The 20,663-nt window shown below is 42.7% G+C and overlaps 2 protein-coding genes across 3 annotated transcripts; one reads left to right on the forward strand and one right to left on the reverse strand.

Annotated features, from left to right (window-relative positions):
* On the reverse strand, window positions 6,883–7,266 carry LOC110436492 (submaxillary gland androgen-regulated protein 3A-like). Its single transcript, XM_021463613.1, has one exon. It carries the CDS (start codon window positions 7,264–7,266, stop codon window positions 6,883–6,885), a length of 384 nt encoding a protein of 127 aa, XP_021319288.1.
* On the forward strand, window positions 10,474–15,539 carry LOC8073683 (plant UBX domain-containing protein 1). Of its 2 annotated transcripts, XM_002446646.2 has the most exons (8): window positions 10,474–10,730; window positions 11,403–11,505; window positions 11,595–11,663; window positions 11,792–11,865; window positions 12,284–12,413; window positions 13,893–13,997; window positions 14,316–14,523; window positions 15,033–15,539. In XM_002446646.2, the coding sequence occupies exons 1-8, from the start codon at window positions 10,569–10,571 to the stop codon at window positions 15,034–15,036; spliced, it is 855 nt and encodes a 284-aa protein (XP_002446691.1). In that variant the 5' UTR covers window positions 10,474–10,568; the 3' UTR covers window positions 15,037–15,539. The 2 variants fall into 2 exon arrangements, with proteins under 2 accessions (XP_002446691.1, XP_021317963.1); XM_021462288.1 differs by lacking the exon at window positions 15,033–15,539 and having other exon boundaries at window positions 14,316–14,527.

Raw genomic sequence — 20,663 nt, forward strand, 5'->3', positions numbered from 1 at the left:
TGTGGCAACTGAAGGATGTGATTGTGTTCCAAAATCACATCGGTCACTTTATAATTTCCCTTCTCTCGGTCCAGTACAAGACTCATGAGAACTTCACAATCGGTTCTAGTTTCTGCTCTTGGAGACTTTATTATACGATTTCTTTTATCTTCCACTCTATGACCCTGATTTGCACAAACAAATCTGCAGGATGTAATCTTTCCATCTGACTTTCTTTTGTTTGTGTACCTTTTTCTAACCTCAAAGCCTTTTTTCCCTCCATAACTAACCCAAAACATCCAGGCCTCATTTGTGTTATTGAATTCCATGCCAACTTGAGGTAACGCATCAGGAATGAAACACTCTCTACAAATAAAAATTAATGATTATAGAAGATACTATATGTGATGCTAAGTACAAATCTTAAGAACTATAGGATCTCATGGATAAAAAGGAATAGTCATGGTGTAACACACCTTTTCTCTTCCATCTTTAATATTCAAATTTAGTTTTGATGCAAATTTTCCATCTCAATAATGCAGATCTTCCATTGAATCAAACCCTAAATAATAGAATGAATCACTAGGAAGGACAAAAGGAACCAAATCAGAGTAAAATGGAATATGGAATCTGAGCACCTGGGTACCTAAGCACATGCGTGAGGATGCACAGCAATGAGACGATGGCCGGCCGACACTTGAGCACGCAGGACGGGATGACGAGACAATCTCTTTGTGCCTTCCCCTGGCAGCTCCCGCCAAAACATGAGCAAGTGTTGTAACCTGGCGCCAAAAAAGCCTGGAGCCGCGCCAAATAAACACCTCTGCATCGAAAGGAAAAAAAAGACACAACCAGGCCGTCTCTTCGTGGGCCGAGGACCATGCAGTAGGTCGTCTCCTTGCAGCTGTCGGGATGGGAGTGGACGGACCGATTCCAGCGACTGCAGCCAGCCGTCGCTGGCACTGAAGTCAGCTGATCCGATTCCCACAGGGGAGAGCTGCAATTGCTGTCTGGATTCTGGACAGAGCATTCCATGGATGCGTGCTGGTGCTGGCGGCTGGCCTGTGGCCTTGACTTCACTCTAGCGCTCTTTCCTCTGTCACTTCACCTTCATTTTTTAGCACTATTTGTTCTCCAATAGCAATGCTGCTACGCACCACGCTCTCCTGGTGCAAGTTCATAGGACAGCTATTGATTCATTGAAAAACAAGGATATTGTAACGACTGCGAGGGTACGAGATGTTTAGTAGGGATGCTCGCCGAAGGACTGTCGGTGACGAAGTGCACTTGCTGTCGCTTTTCTTTTTAGGTAAAAACTATTTCGTGCTCGAGTATTTTTTTCTCTCTCTCAAACTTCGGCCTTGTTTAGTTTCAAACAAAAATTGCAAAATAGTTACCGTATCATTTTTGTTTGTATTTAACAAATATTATTCAATCATAGACTAATTAGACTCAAAAGATCTGTCTCACAAATTACAGATAAACTGTATAATTAATTATATTTTTTATCTATATTTAATGCTCCGTGCATGAGCCGCAAGATTCGATATGACGGAGAATCTAAAAAACTTTATAAAACTTTTCGGGAACTAAACAAGGTCTTCATCTCGCTCTCATTCTTTTCCATTTTTGGCTCTTTTCTTTCTTTTTTCTAACTCTGACGGACTTAGAAGGAGCTTAGAAAACAGGCTAGCTAGGTGGTGGAGATGGCAGCACGGAGGCACCCGGGCTAGGTCGAGGTGGGGGTGCTCATAGCCAGGGTGGCGGCAGCATAGAAGGACTCTTCTTCTTTTTTTTCTTTTTCTTTTTTTTGCTTCCTGGCAGTGCAATTACTACTACGGACATTGCAACCTTGGTGTGATACTCCAATGAAATGAACCATACCCTGTGTGCTTTGCTTACTCATCGCTTCGACTTCGAGCTATCTTATTGTCGTCAAGGTGAGGCAAGAGTCGTCGTAGGTGGTTGTTATGGCAATCTAGGCATTTAGCGATCTTTCTCCTTAAATAGCTAATAACGGGTTAAATCTAGCTATAACAGCTAATAACATCTAAATTATACATAATGATAAGTAGTTTGACCCTCTACACGCTGTTATATTTAAAAAATAAGGAGAGGTATAGTGGCAACCGACGATCAAGTATCTCTCATGATTTGGGAGACTGAGAAATCTCGCCGCCGCACGATAGTATGAGAAAGCTCGCCACAACCACGAGGAGCTACTATTCACTTTAACTTATGTCGATACTTAAAAATATTTGTTTGCTAATTTATTATGAGAGAAAAATAATATATAATGACTGATAAGCCGTGGTGAAGAGTTTAAGCTTACAACTTTGCTCGGCCTCGCCGCTTTCCAGAGCTTTTATTCTTGTGCGCGCCGTTGCGGCAGCTGGAGAACGAATGGTGCATGTGTTGGTACTGGGAGCAAGGGAATGTGCTGGGTTTGGCGGGTTGCGCGGTTTGGTAGCGGCTGCTAGAGTGCTCGTGCTAGGCCTCGGTGCATTTGCTGGTGCCCATCGGCTCTCCGGAGGGCTGATCTCGCACGACACCGTGCAAGCTACTCCACCCGTCTGATGGCGAACGCGGTTTTTTTTTCCCTCAACAGCGTATGCTTTTATTCTCTCCACCACTGGATTTACATTGAAATGTGTGTTTGCACATTTCTCAATGCGATTCCAGTGGTAGAGAAAGTAGGAGTACATGCCCTTGAGGACAAAAATAACTTTCCATGGCATCGCGTCCTGTCTCTACTGGGGCTGTGTTTACTTCCAAAAATTTTACAAGATTTTTCGTTACAGCGAATCTTATGGCACATACATAAATTATTAAATATATATATAATAATTAATTATATAGTTTGTATATAATTTACGAGACAAATCTTTTAAGACGCGTTATTTTATAATTGGACAATATTTGTTAAATACAAATAAAAATAGTATAGTGTCTTTTTTTTAAAAAAAATTGCAACTAAACAAGGCCACGGAAGAAGCTAAGCGCGTCCGCTTAAACTTTAGGCCATGTTTAGTTATAAATTTTTTGACAAAATGAGCATCGTAGCGTTTTCGTTTGTATTTGACAAATATTGTTCAATTGTAGATTAATTAGACTTAAAAGATTTATCTTACAAATTACCGATAAACCATATAATTGGTTACTATTTTTGTTTATATTTAATGCTTCATATATGTGTCGCAAGATTAGATAAAAATTTTGCAAAAGCTTTTAAACAAGGCCTTAACCCGGCTTTGCTTTTTGTTTCCGAGGCGAGGCCGCGGGAATCGGATCAGCTGACTTCAGTGCCAGCGACGGCTGGCTGCAGTCGCTGGAATCGGTCCGTCCACTCCCATCCCGACGGCTGCAAGGAGACGACCTACTGCATGGTCCTCGGCCCACGAAGAGACGGCCTGGTTGTGTCTTTTTTTTCCTTTCGATGCAGAGGTGTTTATTTGGCGCGGCTCCAGGCTTTTTTGACGCCAGGTTACAACACTTGCTCATGTTTTGGCGGGAGCTGCCAGGGGAAGGCACAAAGAGATTGTCTCGTCATCCCGTCCTGCGTGCTCAAGTGTCGGCCGGCCATCGTCTCATTGCTGTGCATCCTCACGCATGTGCTTAGGTACCCAGGTGCTCAGATTCCAGATTCCATTTTACTCTGATTTGGTTCCTTTTGTCCTCCCTAGTGATTCATTCTATTATTTAGGGTTTGATTTAATGGAAGATCTGCATCATTGAGATGGAAAATCTGCATCAAAACTAAATTTGAATATTAAAGATGGAAGAGAAAAGGTGTGTTACACCATGACTATTCCTTTTTATCCATGAGATCCTATAGTTCTTAAGATTTGTACTTAGCATCACATATAGTATCTTCTATAATCATTAATTTTTATTTGTAGAGAGTGTTTCATTCCTGATGCGTTACCTCAAGTTGGCATGGAATTCAATAACACAAATGAGGCCTGGATGTTTTGGGTTAGTTATGGAGGGAAAAAAGGCTTTGAGGTTAGAAAAAGGTACACAAACAAATGAAAGTCAGATGGAAAGATTACATCCTGCAGATTTGTTTGTGCAAATCAGGGTCATAGAGTGGAAGATAAAAGAAATCGTATAATAAAGTCTCCAAGAGCAGAAACTAGAACCGATTGTGGAGTTCTCATGAGTCTTGTACTGGACCGAGAGAAGGGAAATTATAAAGTGACCGATGTGATTTTGGAACACAATCACATCCTTCAGTTGCCACAAGCTTCACATTTGTTGGCGTCCCAGAGAAAAATCTCAGAGCTACAGGGTTTTGAAATTGAGACGGCTGACAACGCAGGAATTGGGCCCAAAGCTGCACATGAGTTGGCTTCCATCCAAGTTGGTGGCTCACATAATCTCAGCTACACTCTTCGAGACCACAAGAACTATTTAAAGGCCAAGCGCCAACGTGAGATGGCATATGGTCAAGCTGGAAGCATGCTTAGTTATTTTCAAGGAAAAATTGCCGAGAACCCATCATTCCAATATGCATTGCAAATGGACCGAGAAGAACAAATAGCTAACATTTTTTGGGTTGATGCTAAAATGCTCACTGACTATGCATATTTTGGTGATGTTGTTAGCTTTGATACTACTTTTGGAACAAACAAGGAGAGTAGGCCTTTTGGAGTATTTCTTGGGTTCAATCATTTTAGGCAGACTGTGGTTTTTGGTGTCGTTCTCATGTATGATGAGACATTTGAGTCCTTCAAATGGCTATTTGAGACCTTCCTTAACGCGCATAATGGCAAGCAACCAAAAACAATCTATACTGACCAAGATGCAGCGATGGGAAAGGCTGTTAAGGAGGTCTTTTTAGAATCTTGGCATGGTCTATGTGTTTTTCATATTATGCAGAACGCTGTTAGGCAGACGCTGAACGTGACGATGAAGAATCAGATACTCCTCCAAAAAGAAAGAAAAAAGACAACAAGGAAGAACCAAAAGAACCAAGTATTCTCGCAGATTTTAGTGCATGCATGTATGAGTACGAAGATGAAGAAACATTTCAAGAAGCATTTAACACTCTGAGGACAAAGGCCAACAAGCAAACTTGGTTGCATAGTATATATAAGTTTAGAGAACAATGGGTTGCTTGTTATATGACTAATGTGTACACATTAGGAATGAGGAGTACTCAATTGAGTGAGAGTTTTAATAGTGAGTTGAAGCGACATTTCAAATCAGATTTTGATATCATTCGATTCCTTAAGCATTTTGAAAGGGTTGTGGAAGATAAAAGAAATAATGAATTGCATGCTGAACCAAGAATTCAAATGAGGACACCTATGTTAGTCCAAGCTAGCAAGTTGTACACACCAATTATTTTTGAAGCTTTCCAATGTGAGTATGAGAGGTCTATGGCAGCATTCACCACACCATTGGAAGAGACAAATGAATATCTTGTAGCAATTGGGAGTTTTGATGAAAATTTTACCCTTGAGAAGGAGTACAAAGTTACTGGTGATCCCGCAGACCAAACAAGCACATGCAGTTGTGGGCAGTTCAATAGAATTGGAATATTGTGTGCTCATGCTCTAAAAGTTCTTGATTTGATGAATATCAAGTCAATCCCAGAGCAATATATATTGAACCGATGGACTCGAGAGGCACGCAGTGGGATAGTACAAGACAACCAGGACAAAAACATAGCAGAGGATCCAAAATTAGATGCTAACAATTGCTACAAAGATATGACTCGCAAATTCCTCAATTTGGCACACCGAGCTGCGAGTCATCCACGGTGCGTCCAATTAGTCCACGAGGCACTTGACATGGTTAGCAAGCAAGTTGAAGAAGAAATCACTAGTAATCCTATTGCAGTGAATCCAATCAATGTTCCCACAAATGATTTGCCCCCAATTGATTTGTTGAGTACAGCAAGCCTAAAGAAAAAGGACGTCGAAACTAAAACCTCAAAGCGCAAAAAAGCTTGGTTTGAAAAGATGCGCAGAGTTCCAAAGAAGGGAGGTAATAAAAAAGAAGATGGTTCAAAGGTATGTGATAAACCAAAATATGGTTGATGCTTTTTTACTGTGCGTTCAAGGGATCATGCTCTGTTTAAATTCTTTTACTTGAAGGAACAAGAAACTGCAAAGAAGGAAGGTAAGAAAAAGGGAAAAAAAGTAGTAGTACAGGAAGCAGCAACAGCCCCAGTGCAAAATATTGATCCTACTACTTCTTTGCCCGTGGAAGAAATGTCTGCACCATACATGGCCATCAACAGCTTCTCTCAGATACTGACAGTAATATTTGAAGCTCAAACATCATTTTTTAAAACTATACATGGCCATCAATACATTATCTCAATTGTTTCTCTGAACCATGTCATTTGCAGGGGGCAATCACAAATGATGTTATTGCTGATTTCTAGTAGTATGGACATTTGTTTTTGGAGAATAGCTTTTGGACTGGTGGTGATGCTTTACAGATTGATGACCTTTTAGACCATATGGGAATTATGTAGCTTTTGGTTTTATGGTTAAATTGTAATGTTCGGTCAGGATATATTTTATGTAGCTTCATATGCATTTGAACATCTATATAGACTCTGAACTTAATCAACAATGCCTTGTGATGGCCTCACTGACATATATATGGCACAAGTATTCTGGGAACCAACTGATGGCCAATATGCATAACCCAATTATGGGAATTTTCATTCATTAAATCAGAACCATATATTTATCCATTTCGATTCTGGAAACATACAGGCACACACACTGCTTCCTAAAAGAAACTAGTACATTCTGATCACTTCCACATTCCAGCGACAATCACACTAGAACACCTACAAGGCCTAAAAAACAGGAAATCAATCACAATCTTCATGTTCTTCTTGCCCACTTTAACGTCCAGTGCAAGCATCGACTCAACACGTCATTGTTCAGTGAAGGCATCAGTGTTTAGTGCAAGCATCAGCATCCTGCGATAAAAAACAGAGGATGCAAAATCAGCATGTCTGAATGGAATGGACAGGGGCACCGGCGTGGTGCATAAATAGCAGGTCGGCAAGGGGCTCCTGCGTGTCGGCAGGGGCTTCGGCGCGGCGGGCGCGTCCTCCGGCAGCAGGCGGGGGCTCCGACGCGGGAGGCACGGGCTACGGCGTGGCGCAGGAGCTCCGGCGTGGTGGGCGTGTGCTCCGACGAGGCCGCGTCCTCCGGCGAGGGGTGGGGGCTCCGGACGGGACGACTTCGGCTCAGGACGGGATGGGGGAGGAGGATCCAGCGCGGCGGGCGAGTGCTCCAGCGACGCGCGGGGCATCGCGACTCGCGAGGGGCGCGTGCTCCGGCGGCGGCCTCTGGCTTGGTACAGCTGCTGGGAACGAACTAGAGACTGTGTGCTCTGGTGGGCTTAGATGGGCTGAACTCTCTGTGGTCTACAACTAGATGGAAGCATATACAGCCAAACCGTTAGATGTAAATGAACGGTTCGATTTGGGTGACTGCAGCCAGCCATCGGTGGGACTGAAGTCAGCTGATCCGATTCCAGGCCGCGAGGGGGCGGGCGGCGGGATGGAACGTGCGGGCCGCGTGCCAACGTGCGGGGGAGCGTGCGCGTCTGTCTGACTCTGACCCACGCCGTGGCTGGCCCCGGGGCCCGTGGGGCTCTGCCCTGGCCTGCCGCTGGAGTGCTAGCCTGGGGGGATAAACAACGGCAGCGGGGCCGGTGCCGGTGGCCGAGGCGTGGACCACGCCGACGCCTGCCTTGCCTTCAGAGCGGGCGACCGCGGATCGGTCGGGAGGCAGTGATGGTGATAGCATGCCAAAAGGCAGTGTGACGGCGTGAGAGGTTCTTGTGTTCGTGCCGGCATCAGTTGGCAGATCAAACGCGACGTGGTCATCCTTGCCCACCGCTGCAGAGCCATTGCTACGTCGTCTGATGGACATCGTCAGTTCGTCGTCCTGGCCCCTCCTCTGCTTTGTTCTTAAAACACGCTCGAAAAAGAGAACATTGCATGGGCATGGTCGGTTTCTGGTCTCGGTGTTTGGTTCGGTGCATTTGGCCACGGCTCCTGATCTATATAGCTTTTCTTTATATGAAAAGAGCGTGGTCGGCCCATTCTTCATGCATTCATCTATGCATTAAATCCTTCTCACCGACAAATGGTTGATGATGACTTTGTAAAAAGAGATCACAATTGAATCTGGTGGGACAATACACAATTCCTCGTATATTATACATCTTATTATTATATGGTGTCAAATATGCAAACGATAAAGACTATGATAATACAATACCCCCTCTTCTCAAATCATAAGTCATTTTAGCTTCTTAAGATGTGTATTTTTTACTATATATATCAGAACTAAAGGGGGGGCTGGGGGGCTCCAGCCACCCCCCCAGTGCATCAATGGAGATGTAGAAGGGTGAGGAAGAAGGGGTGGAAGAAAGAAGAAAAATGAGGAAAAATAGAAGAAGAGATCAGCCCCCCTTCAATGTTGTTCTATATCCGCCACTGAACAGTTAGATATATTGCAAAAGCTATGTATATTTAGAAAAGACTGAATGATTGAAGCGAGTATACTTCAAACAAGTGGCGCGAGAATTTGATCGAAGGATCAGTAGGAGGGCATCTTTATAATCAAGTGTTAATTATTTATTAGTAATAAAAATTTACTGTTTTAGCAAGTGCAAATTGTATTGGGCAGGAAAGGGCGTGGCCCAGCTTGGCCTAAAAAGCAAGCTCGCCCCTGTTTCAAACGGTTACATTACCTGTCAATGGATATCGATAGAGATGTATCAAGCTAAAGATTATCTTCTATCACTAGTTGCCACATGTAGGTACCTCTCTCGCCATTGATTTATCACCAATTCATGGCACTAACCTTGACTACATCAGGTTATCTCTACTTTGCCCTGCCTTCCCTCTAACCTAACCTACTCCATAGTTAGAGTGTGTTTGGCCACGCTCTGGCTTCAGATCTAGCAAAGCTGCACCAAATGGGCAACGGGAGGAGGAGGAGAACCCTTTTGCGTGTATGGAGGTGAAGCCATGATTTGCAACTCCGTCCTTCGGGGCTTTGGCTCCGGCTCCGGCAAAGGAGCAGCGCAAACACATCCTATCGATGCCAACTATTTTGTCATTGTAACTTATAGTCTGTTACCATTTACCATCGTAGTTCCACACACTCCTAAAATGGATGGGGGAGAAGGGCATGATGGTATTTTTCTAAGCTAGAGAGGCGTCTAAGACGCCTCAATTTTGTTCTTGTTGGTGAGTGCGACATCCATCTACCTAGGCCTGGTTTAGTTTCTAAAATGGTTAAGAATTTTCGTCACATCGAATATTCGTACGCATACATGGAGTATTAAATATAGATAAAAATAAAAACTAATTGCACAGTTTGTCCGTAATTTGCGAAACGAATCTTTTAAGCCTGGTTAGGACATGATTGAACAATAATTATCAAATGCAAACGAAGATGCTATGGTAGCTAAAGTCAAAAAAAATCGTGAACTAAACAATGTAGTTGTTGGCTTGTTGCCAAAACCTGGCCATTTATGCACAGTGCTTGTTTTGTTGGTTACTTGAGATTTTCCACTCCGAGAAAACGAATCTGTCAGCGTACCCAAGTTTTAATGTACCAGGTCAACCTCGCTGTACCCGTAGCTGTAAACAAAACAGCGTGCTGCCGTCTGCGTGACTTATATAGTTGACAACTTTGACATATGGTTCCAATTTTTTTTGAAAAAATGACACTATAGCACTTTTATTTATTTGATAAAGTTTGTCCAATCATGGAGTAATTAGACTTAAAAGATTCGTCTCACAATTTAGAGATAAATGTGTAATTAGTTTTTATTTTTATCTATATTTAATGCTCCATGCATATGCCACAAAATTCGATGTAACAAGAAATCTTGAAATTTTTTGGAGTTTTGGGTGAACTAAACAAGGCCATAACTATCGGTTTCGTCCTTGATCGCGACATTCTAAAGCAGATCTGCCTACCATTTGTCTTTTCACCGAATCTTTGAGTAGAAAAAAACTAATTACATATTTTGGTTGTAAATCGTGAGATTTTTTTAAAAATCTAATTAGTTAATGATTAGTCATAATTGTTACTTTAACCAACATATGCTGATGATAGATTTATTAGGTTTAATAAATTTGTGTTGCTGATTCTAAATAAGCTATGTAATTTATTTTTTTATTAATCTATATTTAATACTTTGTATGTGTACTGATATATTCGATGTGATATCTAAAAAATTTTCTTTTCGCAAATTAAACGAGGCCAAACACTCATGAAAAATCTGAATTTAGAAATACAGAAACCCTTTAGCACTTCAGTTTTTTTTGGGAGCCAATTCAGGCACTTCAGCTAGCGGCCTGTCATCGCTGGGCCTAAACATACGTCTGGGCTGACGACACCAACAAGGCTCGGCCCAAAAGAAGTTTAGAGCCGTTGAGGCTGGTGAGCAGTATAAAAAATGTTGGCCGTCTCATCTCAGCGCATCGAATCCGGAGTCGGAGCCCGACCCGCAGCCCGAAACCCGTCTCCTACCCCCGCCCGTCTCGCCTCGCGAAGGCTTTCCTTTCCTCTCCCTTCCCGTCCAAGATGGAAGCAGAGTACCCCAACCAGCAGGCAGGCCCCTCCTCCTCCTCCACCACCCTCTGGCCGTGCGCGACTCGACGCAGGAAGAGGGACGAGGGCGAGGGCGACGACGACCTCTCGTCGGAGGAGGACATGGATCTCGACGCCGACGCGCAGCGCGCCGCGGTACGTACGCGCTCCCATCTCCTCCCCGCTCACCGCTTCCCCGCCGCGCGCTCACGGGTTTCCTGCGCGATTGCGTGTCGATTTGGTCTGCGTCGCCGCCGGGTGGATGGGAACGAACGCTGGCTCCCGGTAGTTTCGGTTCTTGGTGACGTGCGCAGTTTCTTGGGCAGGGTTCTTGGAGAATTTCGGGTTCGCGCCGGCCCTAGGGTCCGGAGGTGGGGAGGCTATGTACTGTGCTCAGGTTCTTGGCTGGAGAGGGGATGAGCGAGGACTTGTTCTTCCCTGTGTTTGTTTTGAGAATGGCGATGGTTATTTAAGGCTCTCGCATTCTTTAGAGGGTTTAGGGAGTCCAGTTCTTGAGTTCTTGGTGCGCGTCTGGTTCCCGATTCCCGAATTTGTGCGTGTAAAATAGTTTTTTCTCTGACTTGGCCATCTGGGGAATCGACACATGCAATGAGTGCTTCAGAGGTCCTGCGACATTCCCAAAACTACGATTTTGAATTGGTTTCTAGGAGGGTTTTATTTTTGGAGCAATGATCATACTTTCTTTCTTTCTTTCTTTCTTTCTTTCTTTCTTTTTCTGGATCAAACCTTTTGTATTCTAAATTCTTCCCCGGCCCGATAGGTAGATGTGACAAAGCCTGAAATTCTGTTTTCTTTTGAAAATCCCAGGACAAGCTGAAAGCAGTGTCAGAGGAACTTGGACATGAGATCCGAGTTTTTTCGAGTGAGAATTTTGCTCTACAACCCAGCAAGCTGCCTAGTGCAGATCATGGTACCTAAATATTATCTTCTGTTCTTTTTACCAAGACCTGTCTTGTCTTATGCTTGTTCTGTAGTGACATCAAAACATTGTTCTTGCAGAGGAAGATGATGACTTTTACGAGCTTCAGCCTGCTGATTACTACAAGTTGATTTCAAACAGGATAGGAGGTACAAAATTTTATTTGGGATCTTTTAAGTTATTTAGTTTCAACTTAGTATAATATTGATCAACCTGTTATTATTTTGTGTTCTGATGTACTTACTGTAGCACTGTTAAAAATGATGACTTTGTGCAGAGCACTCTAAAATGCTAAAGACTCGCAAGATGCGGGAGGCAGAACTTGCTGCTCAGCGAGCAAAGAGAACAAAGGTAGGGTTATAACGCACTATTGAATTTTCTTACAATTGATCAATGGGCAACTCTTCTTCGTCCAGTTCTCCATACAAAGAACAGTTTGAAGATGGCAATTGTTATTACTAGTTCTTTTGTTACTTTATGTGTGACTCGTAGTTAGCTCCTTTTTAATCCAGCATTATCTGAGCAGTGCCTTAAGAAATGTTGAAGAGCAGATTTTTCTTATTTCACATAAATATATGCATTAATTAACTTATAGCATGTGAAATTGTCCTAAGAAAAGAAAATACAGCATAACATTATGTAGGTCTAACTGCCTTTTAAAGGAATTTGTCTCATTCTTAACTTAGTATGAGTTTCTTCAATGGAGTTATGTTATTATGAGTTCTAAACTACTTGTTTTTAATGGAGTAACCGCCTTGATTTTATATAGGCAGTAATGAGGGTGCGATTCCCTGATGGCTACATTCTTGAGGCCGACTTTCTTCCATCAGAGAGGATTCATAGTCTAGTGGACCTGCTCATGAAAGTACTTGCTAGACCAGATCTTCCGTTCTATCTTTGTAAGTTCTGCTTCTCTCTTAGGGGTGATAGATGTGGAGTTTACCTATGTTTCTCCTGTCCTCTTTCACCCTTCGTCGTTCCTTTGTAGTTTACCATTGCAATATTTTTTTCTGCTATGAATTGCTATGATTTGTCAATTAGATTTTCTTACTTATATTATATTTATTCTTGGCAACAAAACATGCTGGCAATCATCATTTAGGGAAACAGCTAGCAGACATAAATAGTTTCACGGTTAGAAATCTGAAACCCTTTTTATACATCATCTTGTGGAAAGGGTATTAGAGTCGATATTAGTGCTATTAGCCCCTTTTTCATTATGATGCAATTATTATTAACCACTACAGACAACCTAATACCAATTGCCACAAACCTTGATCTAGCTGGCCTAACCCAAGCAGTTGACCTCTCACATATAGGCAGCGGTTGCACCGCAAGGGCAGTGATAGGAGAAAGGGACTAACCCTAATAGATGTTAATCTTGTTTGCCCATATTGGTTGCCAGCTGCATTTTTCATAGAGCTACTAGGCATGACCCTAACAGATCGAAACTAATCTTATCTCTACTGGTAACTACTCCCTCCGGGCAGGTTTCTAAGGTGTCACTCCGCATACCAAATCTGCGAGACTAGTGCTGAGTTTCCAAATATGCATGCATGCACGCATGCTTGAATATTGCAGCCTCATATTAACTCCCCTCACACATGCATGGTGCATCAAAAGAATTGTGTGAATGGACGCATAAAAAAAAAGCTTTTAATCACCAGCTCATGCAAAATGCTTTGGCTTCCGTCACGTGGCTTAAATGCCTGACAGAAAATGCATTGGCAACCACAGTTGCGCCTAACAAACCGGCCCATCTAAAAAACGCATTCACGATTCACGCCTTAGAAAACAGCCTGGAGGGGAGTAATCCCTAACAAAACTGATATCCTTACATGCTATCCAATCTTCTATAATTCCTAATAAATAGCTAAAGATAACAATCAGCCCTATTGGCTACAAGGGTAGGTTACTGTTCTCTTGAACAGTAACACACCTAGAACCTACTCATGCCAGATTGGAGAAGTGCAGACTACAGAATCCCTGACCAACTGATTCATATAGTCTTTACTCTATAGAATAGTAAGAAATGGGAAGTCTCTTCTCATTTTGCTTACTTCTGGCAGTTTGGTGCCTATTTTGGACCACAATAATTTTCAATGAAAAGATTATGCCCTAAAATTTGAACAGCAGCAGCTTATAAAGTGATGCTTATGATGATCTTAGTGCCTATTTTTAGATAATCATTGAACTTGTATGCCGAATGTTCCTTAGATTGAAGTTGTGAAATCTATAGTCTGATAATCGTTGTGATCTTTGTTGTTACTTTGTGTGTGTTTGATTTACGCAAACATTCTACATATCTTTCATACTTGTATCTTAAACCTGTACTGTTTTCAATTTTTTAATGCTGGACCCATTCAATTCTACAACAGATACAGTACCTCCAAAGAAGCGAATAATGGACACATCACAGGACTTCTGTACCGCTGGTTTTGTTCCTGGAGCTAATGTTCATTTTTCTTATGATCTGCCCGAAGGTACGCATCATCATAATGACTAGTGCCAAGTTAAGAAAATAAACATGATTACCTCTCAGCTGTATGTTTCAAATATTTGTTGTATCTTAACAGAGGTCAATTCCGGTGCCATGCCTTTCTCCCCCACCCCATCCACACACGCACATGAAACAAAGAAAAACAACGCTAAGACCCAAACCCACCAACCCAACACACATGCAAACTATTTATTTCAGCCCTGTTATGTTTATACATAAGTTTCATGCTTGTCACTTAGTTAGACATTCAGATATTCATGATTTCTCGTAATGACTGGTATCAAATGCTTTGTGCATGCAGGTTCATTGGTAAATGCAGATGATCTAAAAGCAGGACCCTTTCTCCGTGAAGAAATTCGAAGTTTGGACGGATTGTCACTTCTGCTGAAACCTGCTAGTCAACCTGATGATTCTAGAATGAACTCTTCTACTCTTCAATCTGGTGCATCTCAATCTGATCCTGTACCAACAACAAATAAGAAGCCTGGCAGACCAAAGTGGTTGAAAAGGTAATATTTTTTGTTCCTCTTAATTGCAATATTATATTTGGAGGCTGTTTCCAAGTTCTTTTGTCAATCTTCTATTTCCATCCAAAGGAGAAAAATTTCAGAGTAGTATTTCCATTGTGACGAATAGTTAAAAGGAGGGCAACATGTCAAGTTTCTGGTGATAATTCCAATTCCTTATCAATTTTCTTAATGCTAAGGTGTACACTGGGCTCATGGATATTTGAGAAAAAAAATAATTCATTGTCATCTTTTGATAAGTTAGCATATGCTCTTGCCATCCACGTTTCAGAACATTGATAGAATTTGCAAGGAGCTTTAGTTGCACTTTCATTTTAGTGCATGCATCTCATAGACTCGTACTATCTTGATTGTTGAATCAACCCCACTATAGGGCATGTCTCATGATAATTCTGTTTTCTTGAACTCCATGTGTGTTCTAGCTATTTTGTTTCAGAACATCTTTTGACTTGCAAGATCGTGACAAAATAACTGGTACCCACTTCTTGCAGGTGATACCACTCCAGGCGTCAAGTGCGTGCCGTCAACACAGAATCACTCTGTTAGGCTTCTAAACACTACTCATGGTTAAACAAGTTCAAATTTGAACAGGCTACACTGCTGTGTAGTACAAGAATTGGGTCCTCTGCTCACTGAAGCTGTTGGGGGCATTAGAAATGGGTCCCACCTTTTTCCAGGTGGGAGCCAAGTAGCATGTAAATTTGAATGCGTTGCGACTCATCAGAACAGCGCTCTGCTCTGGCTAAGCACTTTGCCATCTTACACATCGTGTAAACCCCATAGAAAGTTAGAAACGGTGGAAATAATAGTCCAGTGTTCTTAACGCTTCACGGTGCAATGCCATGCCTGTCTTCACTATTCACACAATACATTTCAGAAAACTGAAAGTGCCTGAGTACATGTGCTTTTTATCCTGCCCATGATATTTTGGCAGGTTGCTTTCATGTAATTGATGGTGATGGAGCCCTCACCAGCGACTAACTTGTCGCTAAATGGCATGCGTTTTCTTCTTCTGATGGTGACTTGTGGACCCTGACCCTGCGTGGTTGCGATTTGTGGTTTATATTCAACGTCTAGGACCTGCTGTTATGTGGTTGACTGGGTACTTTCGACTAAAGAGCGAGTTACCTGATATTACTACGAAGGATTCTATATAACTATACATATGGCAAATATAGGTTCAGGATCTGAAAGCTGCGTTGCTGATCTTTCTCTCTTTTTTTAATTTTGTCGTATAAGAGGTCACTAGACACTAGCAGTAGTGTGTGGTTGGGACTTGAGAGTTGGGGGAGGATGTGGCTGTCCCTGTCGCTAGATATTTATGTTTTTCTTGCAATCCTATATCGTCAAACACATGATTGCATTTTGGCGCTTTGGGCAGCGCATGTGCAGGAACTAGTTCGTCCGGCAGACGTCCTGACCGGGCGCCGTGTGGCGTTTGGTTCGCCAAGGCCCGAGATGAGATGGGCATGATGCAATTCTGAGGCCTCGTTTAGTTCGCAAAATTTTTTGTTTTTGGTACTGTAGCATTTCGTTTTTATTTGACAAACATTGTCCAATCACGGAGTAAACTGTGCAGTTAGTTTTTATTTTCGTCTATATTTAATGCTCCATACATGCGACCAAAAATTCGATGTGACGGAGAATCTTGAAAATTTTTGCGAACTAAACAAGGCCTGAGTCATAGGCGAACGTGCGTCTACTAGTTCCTGAACTAGTTTTTCATTGCAGTTGCAGGGTCGGATGCAGTATGCAGTGACGCCGCCGGCCACCAGTCCGTTTTCCCCGTCCGACGGTCGCAGCAAAAAGTCAACCCGTCAACTTTTCAAGGCTCAGCCCGTCCGTGACTGCAGATTGCAATTGCGCCGGGCTTGGTCTAGGCACATGTGGAGAAATAAACGAAGTTGGAGCCTGGTGTTGATACTCGAATTTTGGCTTGGGTTGTAGTTCGTTTGAACATGAGATACTCAGATAGCTAAATTTGACTTTGAAAACATTTATAAGTCATAACAAATGCACTAGGGTTGATTAATCGGGCTGCTATACCTGGACGAGAACAAAGCTGCCTTTATTTTTTTTCCTGCCTGCCTGCGTCCGTCCCTTGAGAAAGCAGCAGTCTGCCGTTGCGTTCAGAGTTGAGTTCGTTCCAGCACCAGCAGCCTTCGAGGAGGAGAGCAGTCTGCAGCACTCTGGAGGATGGGATCCGCTGGCTGAACCATGTCAGTAGATCTGCTCGTGGCAAATGAACCGACACGATTCATGGCACGTGGAATAGGTACATACATTACAGTACTCCGTGCACAAGCTGCACGAATCGTTAATTAAGCTAATACTAGTAGTACACTGTAGTATATAGTACTCGTAGAGGAGTCAGGCGGACCGCTCGTGTCGTGAGCCAAGGCCACATGCAGAATTGCAGATCGGGATCATGCAGCACGTGAGTAGCCGTATTCAGCAACGCGTACGCCCGGGCCGGGCATGCAACAAGGAGAAGCAAGCAGCTGTCCGTGCTCAGAAGAAGATGGCATATTATTCCGCCACGGCCGATCAACTGCTCCGATGGATCGGCAGCCAATAGAACCACCTACCTTGGGCTTGGAGGCCTGGCCGCGCAACTGTTTCCGCTAGGGTGCCGTGCCGTACCACGATACATGTTGTTTTGAAACAATAATGCCTGCATGATGTTGTCGCGCCTGGGCACCGCACTGGGCACCACATGGCCTCCTGGCCAACTGCCCAAGGACAAGGACACGGAGGGCACCCAGGCCAAATTGCCGCCCAGCCCGTAGTGGTAGCCGACGACACAGATCTGAGCCGAGCCCGATCCAGCGACCAGCGGGGCCCGGACAACCGCACGGAGATCTATTTGTGAGCTGGAATGGAAGGGGAGCCAGCCAGTGAGGAAGATCGAGGCCAATGTTTAATTTATGATCTTTGTGAACCGTGAGGTGTACAAGTAAATTAAACATGTGCTACCAAATTGAACCAGAGCATAGAGATGCTGGAAATTTATGCTTCTAGGCTAGACACTGAAATTTGATACTCTGTTATGTAGTATGTTTTTTTAAGGTTTCGGATCAATTGATGGCTTAGTCAACGCCATGTAGAACTGGAACAAAATGTAAAAGCAATCCACGCAAAATTTATTTCAACTGTCAAGTCTTTTGAGGCCAATGTAAATGAAGCAATCAGGTTGAAAAAAAATTGGATCTTAAATCCAAACCATGCCCATCGCCTTGTATTGTGACGGCATGACCCTATGCCTTGTCTCTCTTCTATAGGTTCAACAACCTTAGAAAGGGGCTGGTGAGGAGGGGAGAGGGGGGAGAGGCTGTTCACACGGTGTGGATGCTGGCCATAGCGACAACCAAAAAGGGAGGAGAAAAAAGAAGGTCACTACGGGCAGTCACACCGGAGCTCCGACGTTGTGGCCGCGGAACTCCAATAAAATCCTATCACACCGGCGGCGGCGGCGCCCAACGGCACGGCAGGTTGTAGAATAACTTCTTCCAAAATGGATAGAGTCTGAAATTGAAGAGATAGGCATGACATATAGCAGCATAGTTCTACTTTCTTTTCATGGGGAGATTTATATTTCCTTTAGAAATACTATGACCGCACGCACGCAACTGCACCTGCACCGCGTGCTGAGATAGTTATTCGTTTAAATTTGTCCTGCACGTGCATGCAAACAGTAGCGTCAACGTCTAAACCACGAACACCCATCCGCTCGATCACGATCACGATACTATACTATAAGAAGATCCGTTGGGAAATCACAACGCCCATTCATGTCTATTTCTCGCCTCCTATCCGTTGCTCAAATCAATGCCAAGTTATGGTGGAAGGAAGGACACAACAAGGATATACAATAATAATTAATATTTTGTAGTATTCTTCTTATATACTCTTTTTATCTTAAATTATAAGATATTTAACTTTTTTTATTCCAAATATAATGACTTATCTTATTTAAAAAATTTGTCCAAACATAGTTAAATTTAAGTTATTTTTGTAGAACTTTTATTACTAAACCAAGCCACAACAAAAGAAAGTGATATTTTACATAAATTTTTAAATAAGACGAATGGTCAAACTTGATGTTAGAAAAATCAAATATCTTATAATTTGAGATGGATTGAGTAAAACTCAACAGATCTACAATTTGTTCGTTGACATAGAGTCTCAAAATTTTATTTGTAGTTATCATATTTAAAGATTAAATTTTAGAACTTTCAAATGATCTCAAATGTTGACATGTTATATACAAAGTTTGTATGAGATATCTATTTTTATTCTTTTAAAAATTAAAATTTAGAATTTTCAAACAACTTCTGATGCGACTAACAGCTAAATGGACACGGGGTAAAGCAATTATCGAATCTAATTGCTCAACGCGGTTATTCTAGCTGCTTGCCGAGCAGATGGATTTTATTGTAAATGATATATATAAAATATGTGTCTAGGACACGTACTGAGGCGAGATTGTAGGAGAGAACAAATAAAATCGATCATGAACTTGCGTAGTTTGCGAGATGCACGTCACACTGGGCGGTGTGGCGGGCACAGGTCCACATTGCGTGGAGTCGTTAATTGCAAAAGAATGTAATGTAACCTGTTTCTTGAGTAAATCAATAGATCTCCCTCCTTTAAAAAAAATCCTTATCTCATGGAAGCAGATATTCCCTTTTTTAAAAAATATTTGTCAGATTAGGTCAGCTCAAAGAAACCATCTAATCATCAGGACCACAAAATCACAAATTAAATCATGTATTAACGGGACCAGCATCAAAACCACCATTATTTAAATCACGGTACAAATACAACACTTAGCCCTATAATTTATTCGTGTCCCATGACGCTAGCTAATGGTTTGACCCTAGTTTTATACAAAATCCTTAATATACATAGGCCTTGTTTAGTTCACTCTAAAAACCAAAAACTTTTTAAGGTAGTAAAACCAAAACTAATTACACAGTTTGTCTATAAATCACGAGATGAATCTTTTGAGTCTAGTTAGTCCATGATTAGATAATAATTACCAAATAAAAACGAAAGTGCTACAGTACCCAAAACCAAATTTTTTTTTGGGAACTAAACAAAGCCATAGTATAAGAAAACCAGGGTTGCTTGAAATAGTACCGTGATTTAAATGATGTTGGTTTTTTTATAAGAAAACTAAAGTCAAACATATAAGGTCAAACATATAGTATCAGATCCACCGCGGCGAGGAGGTGAGGGGGAGGCGAGGGAAGGTCGAGGCGCGTGGTGTCCACGGCGTCCGCGGCTGCGCCCATCGCCGCCATGGCGTCCTCGCCAGAGGGAGCCTGGGCGGCCATAGTGAGCGGGGAGGAGACGGGGAGGTCGGCGAGCGCGGCAGGGTCTGAGCGGAGACGCCGGCCTCAGCCTCGGCCACCGCGAGCACCACGGGCGTCAGTGGCTTGGCCTCGGCCACCGCGGGCACCACTTGGAAGACCCTCCTCCAAGCTCGAGCACTGGGCGTTGGTGTCGGTGTCGGTCGCAGGCACTGGGAGAAGTAGCAGAGGTGACGGGAACTCAGCCAAGAGCTGGCCCTGGTCTGGCTAGGATCGAACAACCGATTTGGCCGTTCAATCCTGGCCAGGCTCCAAGCGTACGGCTGGCTCTGGTTAGCTAGGCCCCAGGCCCAGTACAACCAACCAAACACCCAAAAACTGGCCCAAGTGAGCCATGGCCAGACTAGGCCACCAACCAAACACACCCATAGGTGAGCTAAGAGTACTCACAATACAGACTCTATCATAGAGGGTCTAAAGTTATTTATTGTCTCGAACAATGGGGACTTAGAGTCTAAATAAGACTTGAAGTCTTATTTTTTCTACATCTTTCTTCAATAAATATACTGCCACATCAGCGAAATATCATAAATAATATGTAATTAATTGTCTTAGACTCTATGATAGAGTCTTGTATTGTGAGTGTCCTAATAATAAAAATAGTAGGAATGCAGAAATGTAATTTACAGATTGGGAGCTCGATTCCTATTTTTTACCTTAAAAATACCAGTTCTTATGTTTTTTTCAATGAAATACATGGTCCCGTCGACTGCACCATAAGAGCATATCCAAAAGCTTTGGCAAATT

The sequence above is a fragment of the Sorghum bicolor genome, chromosome 6 (assembly GCF_000003195.3).
Source record: "Sorghum bicolor cultivar BTx623 chromosome 6, Sorghum_bicolor_NCBIv3, whole genome shotgun sequence".
Taxonomy (NCBI): domain Eukaryota; kingdom Viridiplantae; phylum Streptophyta; class Magnoliopsida; order Poales; family Poaceae; genus Sorghum; species Sorghum bicolor.

Bases quoted from the DNA above. Each gene is read 5' to 3' on its own strand.
- LOC110436492 (XM_021463613.1), bottom strand. From the start codon at position 7,266: ATGCCCCGCGCGTCGCTGGAGCACTCGCCCGCCGCGCTGGATCCTCCT.
- LOC8073683 (XM_002446646.2), top strand. From the start codon at position 10,569: ATGGAAGCAGAGTACCCCAACCAGCAGGCAGGCCCCTCCTCCTCCTCC. The intron at 10,731-11,402 runs GTACGTACGCGC...TGAAAATCCCAG, and splicing joins CCGACGCGCAGCGCGCCGCG to GACAAGCTGAAAGCAGTGTC. The intron at 13,998-14,315 runs GTACGCATCATC...TTGTGCATGCAG, and splicing joins TTCTTATGATCTGCCCGAAG to GTTCATTGGTAAATGCAGAT.